This window comes from Carcharhinus amblyrhynchos, chromosome 2, assembly GCF_965287045.1.
Source record: "Carcharhinus amblyrhynchos chromosome 2, sCarAmb.v2.hapA, whole genome shotgun sequence".
Lineage (NCBI taxonomy): Eukaryota > Metazoa > Chordata > Chondrichthyes > Carcharhiniformes > Carcharhinidae > Carcharhinus > Carcharhinus amblyrhynchos.
Genome location: NC_137325.1, coordinates 101,145,616 through 101,168,315, shown reverse-complemented (window position 1 = coordinate 101,168,315; position 22,700 = coordinate 101,145,616). Strand labels below are relative to the sequence as shown.

General features: G+C 43.1%; 1 protein-coding gene across 1 annotated transcript in view; it reads right to left on the bottom strand.

The window, feature by feature from the left end:
• The window catches only part of dnah5l (dynein, axonemal, heavy chain 5 like), a 326,877-nt gene that overhangs the window by 163,369 nt on the left and 140,808 nt on the right, over positions 1-22,700 (bottom strand). The window contains exons 42-47 of the mRNA XM_080217022.1: positions 22,326-22,513; positions 19,082-19,276; positions 17,386-17,520; positions 9,570-9,759; positions 9,124-9,341; positions 1,884-2,195 (exon numbers count right to left, since the gene is read on the bottom strand). Coding sequence (XP_080073148.1) covers positions 1,884-2,195; positions 9,124-9,341; positions 9,570-9,759; positions 17,386-17,520; positions 19,082-19,276; positions 22,326-22,513 — 1,238 coding nt within the window. The remainder of the gene's footprint in view (positions 1-1,883; positions 2,196-9,123; positions 9,342-9,569; positions 9,760-17,385; positions 17,521-19,081; positions 19,277-22,325; positions 22,514-22,700) is intronic.

The following is a 22,700-nucleotide window of genomic DNA, read 5'->3' as shown; positions in this document are numbered from 1 at the left end:
TCATAGAGGGTTTTGGAAACAGGGATGGGAATTTTAAAATTGAGCTATTGCTTAACTGCGGGCCAGTGTAGGTCAGTGAGCACAGGAGTGATGGATGAATAGAACTTGGTGTACAGGAGGAGATGGGCTACATAATTTTGGATGGTCTCAAGTTCATGGAGGATAGAAATGGAAGACCAACTAGGAATGTATTTGAATAAGCAAGAGTAGAGATAACAAAGACTCGTGGGGGTTTCAGCAGCAGATGAACTGGGGACAGGGGTAGAATTGGGCAATATTATGTAAATGAAAATAGGTCTTCTCAGCAATGCAGGGACCAAAGATAATGGCTTCACAATTCCCAGTTGGAGAATATTTTTACTTATCTAGCACTGAATGTCAATCAAGCAATCTGACAATTTAAAGACAGCAAAGGAGTTGAAACATGTGGTGACTACAGGCAAGTTGAGTATTATCAGCTTATATATGAAAATTAATGCTGTGTTTGTTAATCATGTTACTGAGGGATTGCATTTAGGTTAAAATAGGAAGGGGAAAAGTCTACAATCTTTGCAGAACCAGTGGTCCTGCCATTTTGGCAGGACCACTGGAATGAAGGAATACAATATCAAGGGTAGGAGACTTAGCAGTGTTGAGGAGCAGAAGGATCTTGGGATCCGGGTCCATAGGATTCTTAAATCGGCCTCGCAGGTGGAGGATGTGGTCAAGAAGGCGTATGGTGTACTGGCCTTCAATAATCGAGGAATTGAGTTTAGGAGTCAGGAGGTAATGCTGCAACTTTATAAGACCCTTGTCAGACCCCACTTGGAGTACTGTGCACAGTTCTGGTCGCCTCACTACAGGAAGGATGTGGGAGCTATTGAGAGGGTGCAGAGGAGATTTACAAGGATGTTGCCTGGATTGGGAGGCATGTCTTATGAAGATAGGTTGAGGGAGCTAGGTCTCTTCTCCCTGGAGAGACAAAGGTTGAGAGGCGACCTGATAGAGGTTTATAAAACATTGAGAGGAATAGATAGAGTGGATTCGCAGAGGCTATTTCCCAGGGCTGAAATGGTCACTACAAGATGACACAGGTTTAAGGTGCTAGGAGGCAAGTACAGATGAGACGTTAGGGCGGAGTTTTTCGCAGAGGGTGGTGAGTGGGTGGAATCGGCTGTCGTCGGTAGTGGTAGAGGCGAACTCGCTGGGGTCTTTTAAAAGACTTCTGGATGAGTACATGGGATTTATTGGGATTAGGTGTTACAGATAGTTCTGTGGCCTGGTAGGTATGGATGTGATTGGCGCAACTTGTGGGCTGAAGGGCCTGTTTGTGCTGTAGTGTTCTACGTTCTATGTTCAGAAGCAGCAAGAGAATTCATTGCAGGTGATTCCCCAGCCAAGACTAGACAAATAAGAATGAAATCAAGCGAGTAAAGTCCCACGACAGTGGAGAGACATGTCGGGTATGTACTCAACTATGTCAAGGGCTTCAGATGGCTCAATAATAACGAGAAGGAATTGTCTACCTTTGTTGTAGGCGCATAGGATGTCATTTATAACTATGACAACTTGCTGAACATAACAATACTCTGGCTTACCCATTACATGTTTCCTGCGGCAGGAGACAGCCTACCATTGGCTGATAGTGGGATCTTCTGGTCCTGCTGCTGTCATTGGGATTTCCCATTGAATCCACCCCATGGCTCCAAGATGCCTGTGGTGAGGTGCATGACGGCAGGACTGGAAGATCCCACTGGTGTGAACAGCTGGAATATCACATCCAATAATTTTATGATCATAACTTAAGTTACATTGAGGACAAAAATGATTAATGTACACAAAATGTTTAACTGAGGTGAAATATCTTTAATGCTAAACACTGTTTGAACAACAACAATAAATACCTGGAAAACATTATCAAAGCAGTTCCAAAGAAGATCAGACTGTGCAGTGGGTAATTTCTGAAGCCATGCTTTGAGTATAGGCCTCCAGTCGAGTACTGATGAGCTCATAAACACCATGCCATTTCGGGATACAGTAGCTGGGGAGGCATTGTCAATGTTATGGGGCTCAAAAACAATTTTACAGGTTGGAGACATTGGAATACGATCACCATTAGCTAGTGTAAGAGTTTTGTTGTCATCCAAAACAGAATTAAGATTCTCAATCCAAATGGCATCTACAGGTCCATCCAATACTATCCATATGTGTTCTCCCTGCAAGACACGTTTTTCTTTTAAATTATATCTCTGTCAATAGCTTTCTATAAATCAATAAAAATCTTCATAATACATTATAAATGTGTGTGTGTCATTTATATACATCATTATAAATATTTGAATGCCCTTCATTTATACAAACCTAACTTGCTGTTGTCATGATTTTTTGTTGACCATGGTTTTTGGTCGATTTTTAACTGCCTTTGTGGAACAGATAAACTTTGATACAAATGTTTAAAAAAAGATCAATACAAAAATCATCAAATCTAGATGGTCTGAAAAGAACTGGTCAGATTCGATTGCTAGAAAATGGACTGTTACTTTCCATACCTTCCCATCCATTCAACACAGCTTACATTTATGTCACACTTTTGACATAATGAAATGCCCCACGGCACTTCACAGAGCATTATAAAACACAATATGACACCATGCCACATAAGGAGATATGACCAAAAGCATGGTTACAAATGTATGTTTTAAGGAATGTCTTATAGGAGGAAATCGAGTCAGAGGTGGGGAGATGGAGGAAGAGAATTCCAGAACTAGGGGTCAAATCAGCAGAAGGAACAGTCAGCAACGATGGAGCAATTAAAATTGGGAATGGGCAAAGGGCCAGAATTAGAGGAGCGTAGGTGTCTTGAAGGATTGTGGGGCTGGAGGCAAATAAAGAGGTAGGGAGTAGTAAGCTCCTGAATGGACTTGAAAATTACTGAGAATTGATGAGAATTTTAAAATTAAGATGCTGCTTGACCAGGGGTCAATATAGGTTAGCGAGCATAGGCAATAACACTCCCAACTATAGTGCCACTCTGGGCATATACAGATTCTGTACAAATAGGGAAACATCTTTGGTAGCAATGCAACTGCTGTTGACAGTTTTTGTAATATCTCAATACATGAAGATCCACTATGGTAGGTGAGATTGCTGAGGTCCAAATGAACATTTGTTCATCTTTAAACAAACATAAGTGATATTTCTAATCTGTCCTGTATATACCTAGATTATTATATTCTGTAATCTAGTCAAAATTTATTTTAACTGTGCACTTTAGTTTGTATTTCTGGTTTATATTCATTGGCTTATGGCTGAGTAAGTTACAGTGCAGATGGTCTTGCTTTGATACTGTTAAGGCGGAAAAGATTTTATACATCATTCCTGTACAATGTTTCTTCTCACAACACCAGGTTAAAGTCCAACAGGTTTATTTGGTAACACAAGATTTCAGAGCACTGCTCCTTCATCAGGACCCCAGTCCAACACCGGCCAGTCCACATCAATGCTTGTTCTGTTCAGTTTTAATATGCTTATCATTAAATTAACTTCCCTTCTAGAGAGCTAATTTAACCATAATTTTTCTTACACAAGAACTTTGACACATTTTTTTTATTTGTTTATGAGATGCAGGCTACGTTGGCAAGGCCATCATTTATTGTCCATCCCTGATTACCCTTGGGAAGGTGGTGCTGCCGCTGCAATCCATGTGGTGTAGGTACACCTACAGTGCTGTTTGGAAGAGAGTTCCAGGATTTTGACTCAACAACAGTGAAGAGGAACTTAAGGGTGATTGTGCTCCCAAGTATGTGTTGCCTTTGTCCTTCTAGGTGGTAGAGGTTATTAATTTGGAAGGTGCTGCTATACGAGCCTTAGTGAGCTGCTGCAGTTCACCTTCTAGATGGTACACACTGTTGCCACAAGACGTCAATGGTGGAGGAATTGCATGTTGACGGGGGTGCATGGGGTGCCAATCAAGCAGACTGCTTTGTCCTTGATGGTGGCCAGCTTGTTGAGTCGTTGAATCTGCACTCATCTAGGCAAGTGGAAAGTATTCCATCACAGTCCTAACTTGTGCCTTGTAGATGGTGGATAGACTTTGGGAAGATGGGAGTGAGTTATTCATCACAGGATTCCCAGACTCTGAGATGTTCTTGTTGCCATTGCATTTATAGCCCAGTTCAATTTCTGGTCAATAATGATTGTGTTGGCATATCAAACACCAGGGAGGTGCTGATGCAGTGGCATTGTCATTGAACTAGTAATTCAAAGATCAAGAGTGTGGATCCAAACGTGGCAGATGATGAAATTTGAACTCAATAAAAAAAATCAGAAATGGAAGGCAGAGTTTTCCAGTCACACATAGTCTAAGACTGGAAATTGCCACCTTTAAATAGTCCTTCAAATTGTCCATCCTATGGGGGATGAATCCTGCAGGCCAGAAAATCTGCCTTTACCGTCTAATGATGGCCATAAATCAATTTTCATAAAAACCAATCTGGTTCGCCAATACCTTGAGGAAAGGAAATCTATCATCTTTACCTGGTCTGGCCTACATGTGACCCCAGGTGCACATCAATGTGTTTGACCCTGAAAAGCCTAGCAAGCCACTGAGTTGCATTAAACCACTGAAAAGTTTAAAAGAAATTAAACCAGCTGGACTACCCTGCATCAACCTAGGCTAGGTCCTAGATGTGTACTGTTCCACTGACTGGAAAGACCCAACAGAGGTATGGTGTACAGTTAGGAGGGAGTTGCTCTGGCAGGCATCAAGATTGGCTAGGGGCGCCATGAATTTTCATGGCATCAGGTCAAACATGGGCAAGGGAACCTCCTGCTGATTGCCACTTACCACCCCCCTCCACTCCTGACTGCTGATGAATCAGAGCTTTTCCATGATGAACACTACTTGGATCAAGCACTGTGGGTAGAAAGGACACAGAATGTACTCTGCATAGAGGGACTCCAATGTCCATCACCAAGAGCAGCCTGATAACAGTATTGCAGACCAAGCTCGCTGGGTACTAAAGAACATAATGCTTGACAGAGTCTGCAGCAGGTGGTGAGGAAACCAATAAGAGGAAGAAACACAGCCTCACCTCTTTCTATGGCAGTTTTGGTAAGAGAGCCCATTGCACAATTCTTGTGGTGACAAGTCCTGTTTTCACATTGAGGATACCTTCCAATATGTCGCGTAGCACTTGATTTCGAACAAGTCTGGCAACTCAAGACTGGACAATGATGAGGCATTGTGCGATCAGCAGTAGCAGAAATGTACTGAATCTATAACTTTATGGTCTGGCATATCCCCCCTCTATCTTTACCACCAAGCCAGGGGATCAACTCTGGTTCAATACAGAGTGCAGGAGGGCATGCCAAGAGTGGTTTCCACACATACCTAAAAATGAGGTGAAGCTACAACACAGGACTATTTGTGTACCAAACAGCATAGCACAAGTGATAGACAAAATTCAGCAATTCAGCAACTAATAAATTAGATCTATGCTGTTCAATCCTGCCACATCCAATCATGAATTGTAGTGGACAATTAAACAACCTACTGAAAAAGGTTACTAGAGGGGCGGTGCTCAACAGACTGGAGGGACTGATTGTGGACAAGTCCCCAGGACCGGATGGAATGCATCCAAGGGTTCTGAAGGAAATGGCGGAGGTGATAGTGGATGCCTTGGTGATTATTTTCCAAACATCGCTGGATTCCGGGGAAGTGCCGGAAGATTGGAAAACGACTAATGTTACACCGTTGTTTAAGAAGGGTGCCAGGCAAAAGGCGGGGAATTATAGGCCGGTTAGTTTAACGTCTGTTGTAGGAAAAATGTTAGAATCCGTGATCAAGGAGTAAATAGCGAGGCATCTTGAGGAGAATTGTTTGGTAGAGCAGACGCAGCACGGTTTTGTTAAGGGGAAGTCGTGTCTGACGAATTTATTGGAGTTCTATGAGGATGTGTCTAGGGCGGTGGATAGAGGAGAGCCAGTGGATATGGTCTTTCTTGATTTTCAGAAGGCGTTTGACAAGGTGCCTCACAAGAGATTATTGCAGAAGGTAAGGGGGCATGGAGTTGGGGGTAGGGTGTTAGCGTGGATAGAGGATTGGCTGTCAAATAGGAGGCAGAGAGTGGGGGTCAATGGGTGCTATTCGGATTGGCGGTTGGTGACTAGTGGAGTGCCCCAGGGGTCGGTGCTGGGGCCTCAGCTATTCACCATTTATATAGATGATCTGGAGGAGGGAACTGAGTGTATGGTGTCGAAATTTGCTGACGACACCAAGATTGGGGGAACGGCAAATTGTGCGGAGGGTGTGGAGAGTCTGCAGAAGGATCTAGATAGGCTGGGCGAATGGGCCAGGAACTGGCAAATGGAATTTAATGTTGGCAAATGTGAGGTCGTCCACTTTGGTAGGAATAATGGTAGGAAGGACTATTACTTACGTGGCGAAAAACTGCAGCATGCGACGGTGCAGAGGGACCTCGGGGTCCTTGTGCATGAGTCGCAAAAACCCAGCCTGCAGGTGCAGCAGGTGGTCAGGAAGGCGAATGGGATGCTGGCCTTCATAGCGAGGGGGATTGAATATAAAAGTAGGGAGGTCTTGCTGCAGCTGTATAGGGCACTGGTGAGGCCGTAGCTGGAGTACTGTGTGCAGTTTTGGTCACCGCACTTACACAAGGATATTTTGGCCTTGGAGGGAGTGCAGAGGAGGTTTACTAGGCTGATACCGGAGTTGAGGGGGTTGAACTATGAGGAGAGGCTGAATAAACTTGGCTTGTACTCGTTAGAGTTTAGAAGAATGAGGGGAGATCTCATTGAGACATATAAGATGTTGAATGGGACGGATAGGATAGAGGTGGAGAGACTCTTCCCGCTCAGAAAGGACAGTAGGACTAGAGGGCACAGCCTCAGGATAAAGGGGGGGCGGTTTAGAACGGAGTTGAGGAGGAACTTCTTCACTCAAAGGGTGCTGAATCTCTGGAATTCTCTGCCCGTTGAAGTGGTGGATGCTGCCTTGCTCAATATTTTTAAGACGCGGGTTGATAGGTTTTTGATAGGCAAGGGGATTAAGGGTTATGGGGAGAGGGCGGGAATGTGGAACTGAGCCACGACAGATCAGCCATGATCTTATTGAATGGCGGGGCAGGCTCGAGGGGCTAGATGGCCTACTCCTGCTCCTATTTCTTATGTTCTTATGTTATGTTCTTAAAAGGACGAGGCTACAAAAACATCCTTAACGAGGGGGGAGCCCAGCACTTCAATGAAAAAGAAAAGGTTGAAGCATTTTCAACAACATTCAGCCAGAAGTGCAAAGTGGATGATCCATCCTGGCCTCATCCCGTATGTCAGTCTTCAATCAATTTGATTCAATCCATGTGATAGCAAGAAGTAGCCAAAGGCATTGGATACTGGCCCTAACAATATTCCAGCAATAGCACTCAACACCTTTGTTCCAGAACTGGCAGTGCCTCTAGCCAAGCTGTTTCAGTATAGCTACAACGCTGGCAAACACCCAGCAACTATGGAAAATCAGGACAAATCCAATCCAGACAATTATCGCCCCGTCAGTCTATTCTCGATCCATCAGCAAAATGTCACCAACAACGTTATCAAATGGCACTTGCTTAGCAATAATCTGCTCACTGATGTTCAATCTGGGTTCCACCAGGACCAGTCAACTCCTGAACTTATTGCAGCCATGGTTCAAATACAAACACAAGAGCTGAACTCCAGTAGTGAAGTGAGAGTGTTTGCCCTTGATATCAAGGCAGTGTTTGACCAAGTGTGGCACCAAGGAAGCCTAGTAAAAATGGAGTCAATGGGAATCAGGGGAAAATTCTAGACTGGTTGGAGTCATACGTAGCAATAAAGAAGGTTATTGTAGTTGTTGGAGATCAATCATCTCAATTCCAGGACATCCCTGCAGGAGTTCCTCAGGATAGTATCACAGGCCCAAACATCTTCAGTTGATTCATCAATAACTTTCCTTCCATCAGAAGTTCAGAAGTGGAGATTTTCTCTGATGACTGCACAATATTCAGCATCATTCACACCTTTTCAGTAACTGAAGCAGTCCATGTCCAAATGCAGTAAGACTTACACAATATCCAGGCTTGTGTTGTAAAGTGGCAAGTAACATTCATGCCACAGAAGTACCAGGCAATATCCATCTCCAATAAGAGAAACTCTAATCATAGTGCTTAAACATTCAATGATATTACCATCACTAAATTCCCCACTATCAACATCCTGGGGTGGAAAGGTGCACTGTAGGAATTCAGCAAGGTTCCTTAGATAGCACCTTCTAAATCCCTATCCATTGTAATCTAAAAGCAGCAGACATATGAGAGCACCACCATCTGGCAGTTCCCCTTTGAGTCAATTGTGCTATTTTTAAAGGATAGGCTTGCAAGCCAGACTGTAACTCTACAGGATGATAGGATAGATAAGCTGCCCATTTGCCCATGCCAACGGCTTATAACATCATCAATAGGCCACATGATCAGACTCTTTAAGTGACTTTGGTCCAACTAGGAACAAACATGAGTACACAACATCAATCACCATCCCAACAACATATATCACTCTTTTTTCACTGTCACTGGATCGAAGTGCTCTGGGTGGAATTTTACTGCCCCGCCACGGACTATGGAAATGTTCACTGACTTCGGGTGGGATTTTACAGTTTCGGGACGAGCGAGACCGTAAAATTCTGCCCTCCCTCTCTAACTGCACTGAGGGTTTACCCATACCACATGGCGTAGGTAAACACTCAGTGCTGTTAGAGAGGGAGGGCGGGATTTTACAGCCTCACACATTCCAAAGCGGTAAAATAATTATTCAAGAAGACAGCTCACCATCATCTTCTCATGGCCAATTAAGGATGAGCAATAAATGCTGGAGTAGCCAGTAGAACCATAGTTTTTTTAAACTATGGAATCTCAGAATTGACGAAGAATTGAGAATGTCAAACACTTTCTGACACTAAAAAATTCTTTTACAAATAGAAAATGTTAATGAAATAAATTTTCCATAATGCATATAACTTACGATTTATTTATTGTCAAGTGTGGTTCCCAAAGGCATATCTTGTTTACGATCATATATACCAAATTGATAAGCACTATTATAAAAACACTAATTTACCTTCTTTGCTTTCAATGTTTTCCTCCATAGAGTAGAGAAAATACCATCTGTCCAGTCATTTGTTGCAACATCCAAAGTACCAAACATCTGGGAGGCTGTGATTGCCTTTGGGTTCATTCTCATCTCCTTGTGAAGTACTCCACAGTCTGTCATTGCTTTCATTAAGGTATTGATACACTTTGTTTTCCCAGCACCGCTAGGGCCGAGAGTCATCATACCTATTACGGGCACAATAACAGGTTTAACAAAAAAATGACTTAGAGCAACAAAGGTATATGTCACTGCATGAAATGTACTTTAGAAAATTATGCATTGATTATGAATGCATGTTTTAAATTTTAAATGATTTTTTGCACAACAGGAGATGGAAAGTAAATTGAATTGTAAAATTCTTTTTCGTGTTTGAAGCTTATTTTACTCCATCTTTCAATAAAATGCTCTCTAACCATGTCGGACTCTTTGTGTTTCATAGAGTTGAATGAGCTTCAGGATCCAGGGAGGGTGGTAAATAATGCCCGCATCCGTGGTTTGTTTCTCAATCGCAGCTTCCAGTTCAGGGTAACCAGCCTTATCCAAGGTTATTCCAGGAAACAGGTCATTAATCAAACTCATAAATAAAGGCTCATCCTCATCCACCTGAGACAAAATAAATATTATTTGCATTCTGAAACGTTCTCTTCTGTTACTCTATTCTTTCAGAAGTGGGTCATGTGCAAAATTACATACAGATGAATTTGGATAGGAAAACCCCCAAAAGTTTACACCCTGATCAATGTTTACAGCAATGTAAATAAGATGGAAAAAGCAATACAAATGCAGAGGAAGAATTTTTCATGTCACCAATGTCCTCAAGAATTGAATGGTGGAGGAATCAAAATTAACCGATGCTGACTTACCACTGCGTTGGTATTCATCGCAATTTTCTTAGAGGACCGATATCCTTGTAGCCAGAGTTTTTACCAGCAAAAATAAAGAGAACCTCATACATTTTTGTGAAATGAGACCCAGTGATGCAATCAGTGCTCAACCACAGTCATCTCTGCCTATTTGACTACTGTAACTTTCTGCCCTCACCCACTGACAATATTTCCCACAATACATGAGGGGATACTCAACTGCTCTCAAACTTTCTGAGCCATTTTTCTTGCAATGTTAGGCAGATATTTTCATCTTAGAATATGGTGGTACAGTGGTTAGCATGCTGCCACACACGCCAAGGACCCGGGTTCATGTCCTGGCTTGGGTTAGTGTGTGGAGTTTGGATGGTTCGCCTTGTGTGGGTTTCCTCTGGGTGCTCCAGTTTCCTCCCACAGCCTGAAAGATGTGCTGGTCAGATGCATTGGACATGCTAAATTCTCCCTCAGCGTACCCGAAAAAGCATTGGAGTATGGCGACTTGGGGATTTTTCACGGTAACTCCTTGCAGGGTTAATGTAAGCCTACTTGTGACACTAATAAATAAACTTAAACTTTAGATTGTTTCAAATTGCTGAAAGTTCAATAACTAATAACAAACCTAAAGAATCGGAGATAACATTTTAAGGAATGAGTTTTATTCAATGTTTCTAGATTACGATTCTTAATTCAGGGTGGGTCTATTTAACCTTGGGTTAAAGTCTATCTATGATAAGAAATTCCAAAAATAAAAACAATAAGAAGGCAACAGGAGTGGCTTGTGTGTGAGATTTCAGTTAGGACTTGTCTTAAGCAGAACACAATAGATGGACAGAACACAGCATCTTACAGAAGAATACATAGAATATAAAACAAGGCCGCTCAGCCCAACCAGTCCTTCTTCCTCCCATCTTTTCCAGGACTGGAAACTGCGGCCAGCCATTCAAGAGAGGGACCAGTAGTTCTTGTAGACAGGTTGGGCCAATAAATTCCAGCTATATCTTTTGTTTGTGGCGAACATGGAGAAGTTTTTGCTTTGATTTGATTTATTGTTGCCATATGTATTTGTATACAGTGAAAAGTATTGTTTCTTGTGCGCTATACAGACAAAACATACAGTTCATGGAGAAGGAAAGTAGAGAGTGCAGAATGTATTGTAACAGTCATAGCTAGGGAGTAGAGAAAGATCAACTTAATACAAGGTAGTCATTCAAAGGTCAGATGGCAGTGGGGGGAAGCTGCTCGAGTCGGTTGGTACATGTCCTCAGACTTTTGTATCTTTTTCCCGATGGAAGAAGGTGAAAGAGAGAATGTCTGGTGTGCGTGGGGTCCTTAATTATGCTGGCTGCTTTTCTGAGGCAGCGGAAAGTGTAGACATTGTCAATGAGTGATGGACTGGGCTTCATTCATGACCCTTTGTAGTTTCTTGTGGTCTTGGACAGAGCAGGAGCCATACCAAGCTGTGATATACTCAGAAAAAATGCTTTCTATGGTGCATCTGTAAAAGTTGGTGAGAGTCCGAGCAGACATTGCAAATTTCTTTTGTCTTCTGAGAAAGTAGAGGCATTGTTGGGCTTTCTTAACTATAGTGTCAGCAGGACAGGCATTGGTGATCTGGACACCTAAAAACTTGAAGCTCTCGACCACTTCTACTTCGTCCCCATTGATGTAGACAGGGGCATGTCCTCCACTATGCTTCTTGCAGTCAATGGCTATCACTTTCATTTTGTTGGCATTGAGGGAAATATTATTGTTGTTGCACCAGTTCACCAGATTTTATATCTCTTTCCTGAGCTCTGTCTCATTATTGTTTGAGATCCAACCCATTATGGTGGCGTCATCAGCAAACTTGAAAATCGAATTGGAAGGGAATTTGGCCACACAGTCATAGATGTATGTATACATTTGGTTCAATAAAGATAGCACACTGGAAAGAGTAGCCTTTGAACTTATGTAAGTGTGGGGCTGAGGTTGGGTTTTGAAAAACTGGTAGAAAAGCCACAGCTACTGAAAGACAAATACTGAAATGTTTCAAATTGCTAAATGCTGCTGGAGAAATAACACACAGAAGGAAAGGCTAAGATAGTAAGTGAGACAAAAATGGCTATAAATTTTCCACTCTTTTCCTTGTTTCCTTGTTCCTGTCGGAATGAAAGGAGATATGCAGCGGAACTGGCAATTTTCTACGTGCAATGGCAAAACTATGAGATTGCAACAGGGTAAATGAACAAGTCGGAGCATACACGAGAAGCAACATTGCTGGGGAGAGACTGCCACTAATTGTACTCCACCCAAACTGTATATGAAGAACAGAAAAAACAGACCACAGAAATTTTGAAAACCTTAGAGGCATGCTTTGAACCATGATGTGGAGATGCCAACATGGGACTGGGGTAGGCACAGTAAGAAGTCTTACAACAACAGGTTAAAGTCCAACAGGTTTATTTGATAGCACAAGCTTTCAGAGCAGTGCCCTTTCATCAGGTGAATGGAGGATTGGGTTCACAAACAGGGCATATATAGACACAAACTCAATTACAAGATAATGGTTGGAATGCAAGTCTTAACAGGTGCAGACAATGCGAGTGGAGAGAGGGTTAAGCACAGTTTAAAGAGGTGTCAATTGTCTCAAGCCAAGACAGTTAATGAGATTTTGTAAGTCCAGGCAAGTCATGGGGGTACGATTGCAGGGAAGTCCATTGTCAACTTGTCAGACTACACACTTCAATCAGACAAAATCGAAATTCTCAGCTGAGGGCTCAATTTCTGCCCCACCACCAAAAGGGACCCCATCAGTCTCTCAGCAGACACAGAGGAATTCATCAGGCGAATGAGGCTCTGGGAGTTCTTCCACAAACCTCAAGAGGCCAACAACAAACCCAATGAGACAACCAATGAACTGGAACAGCAGACAGAGAGATCCATGGTGCAGCAACCAAAGAGGAAAGAGTTGAATTTGGCCCCTCAGGAAGGCCGCCATCGACTTGACATGTATGCTCAAGCCATCAGGAGGTGTGTCAATGTCAGATTCATCAGCCGCACTCACAAGACAGCCTTGCACGTCACCCAAGCACAATGCAACGCCATCTGCGCTTTCAAGACTAACCACAACATTGTCATCAAACCAGCAAAGGAGGGGCCATCGTCATACTGAACAGAACAGACTATTGCAAAGAAGCGTATCGACAACTGAACAACGAGGAACACTTCAGACAGTTACCCACAGATCCGACCAACAAACACACCCGCCAACTCAACAGACTGATTACGACCTTTGATCCAGACTTTCAGAGCATCCTCTGTGTTCTAATCCCATATACTCACCACATTGGAGATTCCAAAGATACACAAGGCCAACACACCCAGCCATCCCATCGTACCAGGCAATGGGATCCTGTGTGAGAACCTCTCCGGCTACATTGAGGTCATCCTGAAAACCATTGTACAAAGAACTCCCAGCTTCTGTCGCGGCACTACAGACTTCTTACAGAAACCCTAGCGCAGTTGAACTAGGAACACTCCTCATCACAATGGATGTCTCGGCACTCTGCACCAGCAACCCCCCCCGATGACGGCAGTGCTGCAACTGCCCCAGTACTCAACACCGACAACTGCCAATCTCCAGATGCAATTCTACAACTCATCCGCTTCATCCTGGACAGCAACGTCTTCACCTTCAATAACCAGTTCTTCATTCAGACACATAGAATAGCCATGGGGACCAAATTTGCAGCTCAATATGCCAACATCTTCATGCATAGGTTTGAACAAGACCTCATCACCACACAGGGCCTTCAACCAACACTATACTCTAGATACATAGAAGGTTAAGAAGTGACTTAATAGAGACATATAAGATGATCAGAGGATTAGATAGGGTGGACAGTGAGAGCCTTTTTCCTTGGATGGAGATGGCTTGCACGAGGGGACATAGCTTTAAATTGAGGGGTGATAGATATCGGACAGATGTCAGAGGTAGGTTCTTTATTCAGAGAGTAGTAAGGGCATGGAATGCCCTGCCTGCAACTATGGTGGACTCGCCAACATTAAGGGCATTTAAATGGTCACTGAATAAATGTATGGATGATATTGGAATAGTGTAGGTTAGACGGGCTTTAGATTGGTTTCACAGGTCAGCGCAACATCAAGGGCCGAAGGGCCTGTACTCTGCTGTAATGTTTGATGTTCTGTGTTCGATGTACATCAATGATATTTTCTTCCTTTGGAGTCATGGCGAACAATCACTGATACAACTACATGACGTTCCATCCCACAATCAGACTCACCATAGACTACTTCCAGAATGAGTTGCATTCTTGGACACACGCACCTCCATCAAGGATAATCACCTCAGCATCTCACTGTACCGCAAGCCCACGGATAACTTCACAATGCTCCACTTCTCCACCTTCCACCCTGAACACATTAAAGAAGCCAACCCCTGTGGACAAGCCCTCTGTATACACAGGATTTGCTCAGATGAGGAGGAACGCAACAGATACCTACAGACACTGAAAGATGCTCTCATAAGAACAGGATATGGCACTCGACTCATCGAGAAAACGTCATCTACATATGAGAGTGAAAGACCAATTCAGCATCCAGCAAGAGGAGTTCCAGCTGCCCTCATGTTAAGCTTAAAAGACAAGAGAGATGAGCTGGAAAAGAAGGGGGTAATCTGTCAGAGTTAGCAGCATGATAGCAGTGAAACGACCTGGAAAGCTATGAATATACTTAAACCCAAAGGATCTAAATAAAGCACTGAAGAGATCTCACTACCCCATGTCAACCATTGGTGAAATGTTGGCACAACTTGATTTTTACTGCCCTCGGTGCAAAGGATGGTTACTGGCAAATGAAGCTGGATGAAAGCAGCAGCTTTCTAACTACACTCTGGACGCCATTCAGGAGGTACAGATGGTTGCATAAACAGATTGCCATTTCCAGAAAAGTATCAATAGAGACAACATGAGATACTCAGCGATCTTCCCATAGTGGATAATCTGATGGTCCAGAGATGTGGAGACACAATGGAAGAAACTATAGCTGATGATGATCCAAATTTAATATGACTGCTAGAGAGAACTGGCCAGATGAACCGAATCTGAACAAGAAAAACATTGTAATTGAAGATGACTGAAATCAAGCATATAGGTCATGGATTGACAGCAAGAAAGCTTTGCCTAGATCCTGACAAGGTGAGTGCTGTAGAACTATGCAGCAACCAAGAAATGCGAAGTAAGGCAATAAGTTGTTAGATTCTTGAACTACACAACTATCTAAACAATATCTTGCCTAATACATCATTGGAGAGTGAATCTCAATGCAGCGCAGTGCCAAGGAGGTGCAATGGTATTGGGACACAGAACAAAAAGCAGCATTCACTAAAACCAAACAACTAGTGACGACAACAACAGTGTTAAATAGCAATGATGTCAAAGGTGAAGTTATCCAGCAGTGTGATGCCAGCGAGACAGGCCTTGGAGCAACCCGACTGTAGCAAGAACAACTGGTAGCATTTAAATCTTCCGCATTAATGCAAATTGAACAACTCTATGCTCCGATTGAGAAAGAGTGCCAGGCTATTGCTTTTGCTTGTATGCATTTTAAGAACATAAGAACATAAGAACATAAGAAATAGGAGCAGGAGTAGGCCATCTGGCCCTTCGAGCCTGCCCCGCCATTCAATAAGATCATGGCTGATCTGTCGTGGCTCAGTTCCACTTTCCCGCCCTCTCCCCATAACCCTTAATCCCCTCTCTTATCAAAAACCCATCAACCCGCTTCTTAAAAATATTTAGCGAGGCAGCCTCCACCACTTCAACGGGCAGAGAATTCCAGAGATTCACCACCCTTTGAGTGAAGAAGTTCCTCCTCAACTCCGTTCTGAACTGCCCCCCCTTTATCTTGAGGCTGTGCCCCCTAGTCCTACTGTCTTTTTTGAGCGGGAAGAGTCTTTCCACCTCTATCCTATCCATCCCATTCATCATCTTATACGTCTCAATGAGATCTCCCCTCATTCTTCTAAACTCTAACGAGTACAAGCCTAGTTTATTCAGCCTCTCCTCATAGCTCAACCCCCTCAACTCCGGTATCAGCCTAGTAAACCTCCTCTGCACTCCCTCCAAGGCCAAAATATCCTTGCGCAGGTGCGGCGCCCAAAACTGCACACAGTACTCCAGCTGCGGCCTCACCAATGCCCTATACAGCTGCAGCAAGACCTCCCTACTTTTATATTCAATCCCCCTCGCTATGAAGGCCAGCATCCCATTCGCCTTCCTGACCACCTGCTGCACCTGCAGGCTGGGTTTTTGCGACTCATGCACAAGGACCCCGAGGTCCCTCTGCACCGTCGCCTGCTGCAGTTTTTCGCCACGTAAGTAATAGTCCTTCCTACCATTCTTCCTACCAAAGTGGACCACCTCACACTTGCCAACATTAAATTCCATTTGCCATTTCCTGGCCCATTCACCCAGCCTATCTAGATCAAAAACCTACTTGGGAAAGACTAAATAACAATGCAATATGATCACAAACCACTTCAAAGCACTTTTCTCAATCTGCTACTACCTTCTTCAAAGTGCCTGCAAAGAAATTGACACGTGTTATATATGAAATAACAACAGAAAATGCTGGAATAACTCAACAGGTCTGGCAGGTTTTGTGGATAGAGAACCAGATTTTGAGTCAGATCCCTCTGACAAGGCGTAGAAATGTGGGATTATATAGTTGGAGAGGGGGAGGAGGAGGCAGAATAGAATAGAAGGCCAAGGATAGGTCAGAACCAAGGAGAGATTGACAAAGAATCATGGACATCTTTTATCTGAATTTCTAAAATGCATTCGATAATGACATTTACTGCACTACATTCGTTCATTCTCTCTGTTATCGCCTCAAACTATTCAATAATGCTGCTCAAGCAAGATTTTCCTTTTTAAAATCCATGCTGGCTATTCATTATTATATTTCTCATTTCTAGATGTCCCTCTATTCTCTGCTTTAGTCAGGATTGCATTATTTTTCCCACCATTGATGCCAGTTGACTGGTTTGCAATTTCCTGCACATATTCTGTCCACCTTCTTAACTATAGGAATCAGTTAGCTGTCTGCCAGTCCTCTGGCGCTGCAGCTTTTTCTAATGGGTTATTAAATTTAAGTAGTATGACCTCTGCTATTTCTTCCTTAGATTCCATCCACATATTTTGAAGTAATCTATCAATTATAAAATTATTGAATGAATCTTTTATTTTAAACATAAAATTAATTTGAGGTTGGCTGGATCCAAATATCTTTAACAGAGCAAGTCAAAATTAAACAATAGGAACAAAAACTTCTTCTTGAAGGTGAAAATCTGTTACTGTACACGTACCAGTTTGGAAAGGTTCATGTCACGCAGAACTCTCATGACCACTGTCTTCTCTGGTTCATTTGGGTTGGATCTTTTAACAGCACCCAGAGTTCTCAGCACAGACAGAATGTTTCGCAAACCAAAGTCATAGTGCACCTGCCAAAGTAGGATAATAACTAATATCATAAAAATGGCACCGTGAGCAACAATGAATATTAATTAAGATACAGTAAAGATTAGATCTGCACTCAAATGTGAGGAAGCAAGGAATGCAACGATTAGCAAAACTATCATTCACCAGAAAGTGATCAATATTTATTTCTTTTGTACTTTTCTAGTATTGGTGCAGCTCCAAAGTCATAGCAAGATAATTTGTGGAATTTTCCAGCACTTCAGCAGATCTTATAATCAGGGATGAATTACATTTTAGACATTATTAACCTTTACAGGCAAACAAAACTTCTTACCAGAAATCCTTTCTTAGTTTGAAAGACTGGGCATACTTCAGCTGTATTGGTGCTCAAATTAACTGGCATTTAATCACAGTTCCTCTCCAGAGACTTGTGTATGTAATCTAGGTTGAAACACTGTGCGATACTGAGGGAATATGGCATGATCAAAGATGCTTTCTTTCAGGTGAGTTTTTAAATTAAGATCCTGTCTAACCTCCCAAGAGGGCATCAAAGATCCCTTGGCACTATTTTGAAGAAGGAAGAAGATTTTCCCAATGTCCTGATCAATATTTTGAAGGAACGCCCTGGAATTTCAATTTATCATTAAAACAAATTGTGGGCACAATTTTCTGCTCCCACCAATGGCAGAAATGGTGGCTGGGGGTACTAAGTTTGGCATGATTCTAATCGTCAGTTACCCACCAGTGGAAGATTAATTTGGCATTTTGTTCCCCTGCTTTTGACAGTGGATTAATGGTGGATTGCATTTCCTGATGAATAATGCATTCATCAGCGTCTCATGCATGCTCATTAAAAGACCAACTCGACGGAATTAAGTCCATCCACCAAATTAAATACCCTTCCAGTGAAAATTTACTTTGTTCAGATTTCCAACTGTATATCAGTGACATGCCCGGAAAGTTTCATCACTTCCACAAATATGAGTTCAGTAGACATGGCTTTCAGCTTCTTGGGGTCCTCACGTGACTTCACTCAAGTGCCAATAGAAAAAGCTGTGCCCTGGGTAGACAAATGAGGCAGGCGAAGGCCAGAAGTGCGGAGCAAAAGCTGGACAGGAAAAGCAGGCTTTGAGTGGAAGGGGAGTGTCATAGAGGGTGAGGTTAGTGGTGTTAATGATGAGGTCCTGAGGGAAGTGGACTCAGGATGCTTACTGCTTACAAACCTCTCTAGCACTGTCAAATCCATTTTATACTTGTAGCATAATGATTTTTTTTTAAATAGTTTGTTTTTTTTTAAAGTCCCAAGTATATGTCTTAATCATTTATTTCACTGCCGGTAAAATTTAAGTTAAAGAATGAAGTTTCCTTATTTGCTGCTGATGTGAATGCTTCATTTGATTGGCTACTTACCTTGTTTAATAGCATCACTGTTGCTGGACAGTCTCTTAATTGGCACGAGATTCAAACTAACCTTAGTGGGGAAAAGGAAATCCACCCTACAGAGATTGTTAGATCATTATAGGCCGCCCCCTCTGAGGGCAGCAATGAGGCTAGTATAGCATCACATGCTGTAGTTAAGATTACCTGTTTAGATAACTGCTCCTCACACAGTTTGTAGAGGGTGTAAAACTTGCGACTAAGAATTTGGTTGTCACGGAAACCAGCACTAGCCAACTTGACACGCATGATAATGGCACGATCTGGAACCATCATGGCCACTGTACGGAACTGAATCTTTAGATTCTCAGGTAGCTCCTGACGTCCTGCGTAACCTGGGTTCTAAAATTAACATTCAATACTTAGTAGTTACTAGCAAAAAAATAGTAATTTTACTATTATTATGTTATTACTTTAGTATCTCTAAAAAGAAAGATATGCTTTGCATTTTGCACTCAGCAACATTTGCATTCTGTACTATCCAACTGTCTGTATCATAGAATCTCTACAGCGCAGAAGGAAACCATTCGGCCCATCGAGTCTTCACCAACAACAATCTTAGGGGCCCTATCCCTGTAACCCCACATATTCACCCTGGTAATCCCTCTGACACTAATGGACAATGTAGCATGGCCAATCAACCTAACTTGCACGTCATTGGACTGTGGGAGGAAACCGGAGCACCCAGAGAAAACCCACACAGACATGGGGAGAATGTGTGAACTCCCCACAATGACCCAAGGCTGGAATTGAACCCGGGTCTGTGGTGCTATGGTGCAGCAGTGCTAACCATTGTGTCACTATGCCACTCAGTAGCATGGCCAATCCACCTAACTTGCACATTTTTGGATTGTGGGAGGAAACCAGGGCACCCAGAGGAAACCCACACAGACACATGGAGAACGTGCAAACTCCACACAGCGATCCAAGGCCGGAATTGAATCCAGGTCCCTCGCGCTGTAACCATTGTGCCACCGTGCTGCCCAATGAATATCATTACTTTGAAATATTTGTAAGTTAAATGTATGGTCAAATGTTCATAGAACATAGAACACTACAGCACAAACAGGCCCTTCGGCCCACGAGTTGCGCTGATCACATCAACACCTACCAACCTACAGACCTATCTATAACCCTCAATCTCATTAAACCCCATATACTCATCCAGAAGTCTTTTAAAAGACCCCAGCGAGTTCGCCTCCACCACCACTGACGGCAGCCGATTCCATTCACTCACCACTCTCTGAGTGAAAAACTTACCCCTAACATCACTTCTGAACTTCCCTCCCTGCACCTTAAATCTGTGTCCTCTCGTAGCAACCATTTCAACCCAGGGAAATAGCCTCTGAGAGTCCACCCTATCTATTCCTCTCAACATTTTGTAAACTTCTATCAGGTCGCCTCTCAATCTTCGTCTCTCCAGGGAAAAGAGTCCCAGCTCCCTCAACCTAACTTCATAAGGCATGCCTCCCAGTCCAGGCAACATCCTTGTAAATCTCCTCTGTACCCTCTCAATAGCTTCTACATCTTTCCTATAGTGAGGCGACCAGAACTGCGCACAATACTCTAAATGAGGCCTGACAAGGGTCTTATAAAGTTGCAGCATTACCTCCCGACTCCTAAACTCAATCCCTCGATTAATGAAGGCCAGTACACCATACGCCTTCTTGACCACCTCCTCCACCTGTGAGGCCAATTTAAGAGTCCTGTGGACCCGGACCCCTAGATCCTTCTGCTCTTCAACACTACTCAGACTTCTGCCCTTGATAGTGTACTCATTCATCCCGTTGGTTCTGCCAAAATGGACGACTACACATTTATCCGCGTTGAAGTCCATCTGCCACTTCTCCGCCCAGTCCTGCATCCTATCTATGTCCTGCTGCAACTTTTTCCATCCTTCCAGACCATCCACAACACCACCGACCTTAGTGTCATCAGCGAACTTACTTACCCATCCCTCCACTTCCTCATCCAGGTCATTTATGAAAATGACAAACAACAAGGGTCCCAGAACAGATCCTTGAGGCACTCCGCTGGTGACTGACCTCCATTCAGAAAAAGCCCCATCCACAACCACTCTGTGCCTTCTGCAGGCAAGCCAATTCTGGATCCACAAGGCCAAAGGCCCTTGGATCCCATGCCCTCTCACCTTCTCAAGAAGTCTTGCATGGGGGACCTTATCAAACGCCTTGCTGAAGTCCATGTACACTACGTCCACGGCACTTCCTTCGTCAATGTGTTCAGTCACATTATCGAAGAACTCAACTAGGCTTGTAAGGCACGACCTGCCCTTGACAAATCCATGCTGACTATTCCTGATCATGTCAAACCTCTCCAAATGTTCGTAAATCTTGTCCCTCAGAAGCCTCTCCATCAGCTTACCAACCACTGAGGTCAGACTCACCGGTCGGTAATTTCCCGGGCTATCTCTGTTCCCTTTCTTGAAAATAGGAACTACATCCGCAATCCTCCGGAACCTCTCCCGTCTCCATTGACGACGCAAAGATCATCGCCAGGGGCTCTGCAATCTCTTCCCTCGCCTCCCACAGTATCCTGGGGTACATCCCATCTGGTCCAGGTGACTTATCTACCTTGATAGAATTCAAAAGTTCCAACACATCCTCCTCCTTAATATTCACGTACTCAATCTTTTCCATCTGCTGCAAATCCATAACAAAATCTCCCAGATCAGCTTCCACTGTGAATACTGAGGCGAAGTGCTCGTTAAGCACCTCTGCCATTTCTTCTGGTTCCACACAAACCTTTCCCCCCTCACCTTTTATAGGTCCTATCCCTTCTCTTCTTATCCTTTTACCTTTCACATATTTATAGAAGGCCTTGGGATTCTCCTTAATCTTACCCGCCAAGGTCTTCTCATGACCCCTCCTGGCTCTCCTAATTTCCCTTTTAAGTTCCTTCCTACAGTCCTTATACTCCTCAAGATCTTTAACCTCTCCTAATTCCCTGAACCTCTTATACACCTTCCCTTTCCTCCTGACTAGGTTCAACACAGCCTTTGTGCACCACGGTTCCCGCAACCTACCAAAACCCCCTTGTCTCATCGGAACGTTGTCATTCAGAGCTCCGGACACACATTCCTTGAATATCTGCCACCTTCCTTCGGTACTTTTCCCTAAGAACGCCTCCTTCCAGTTTATTTGTCCAAGTATCTTCCTGACTTCTTCGTATCTCCCCTTACCCCAGACAAACACCTTCCTAGCCTGCCTGATCCTATCTCGTTCCAATGCAATTGTGAAGGAGATAGAATTATGGTCACAAGAGATAGAATTATGTTCCTCTCGAAGCATTTCTGAAAAAGGTTAAATTAATATTCAGAAAAGAAAAATGCAAATTAACTTCAGTGAATATTCATTTAAGTTTTGTTCCTTACCATAGTTAGGAAGATACCAAACTCTCTGTCCATTTCTACAACATCACCATCAGTGAAATAAAACTGGGGCTTTTTGTTCTTCTTACATTGTAGCACAATATAGATTTGTTGAGCAGCTACTGACAGTACAGGTAATTCAATCCGATTAAATTCATCAAAGCAACCCCATGCACCAGACTGAGCAAGTCCTACAGGGAAAAAGAACAGTAATTCAAAGAGGTGAATCTTGAAATTCCCTGCCATGTCATTTCCAAAAAGAAGAAAATTGCTAATCTTTCACTGCTGGTGATGTACTTCAAAAGTGCATCATAGACTGTAATTGGGATATCTTGAAGTCATAAAAGGTGATAAATAAATGCAGGTTATTTCTTACTT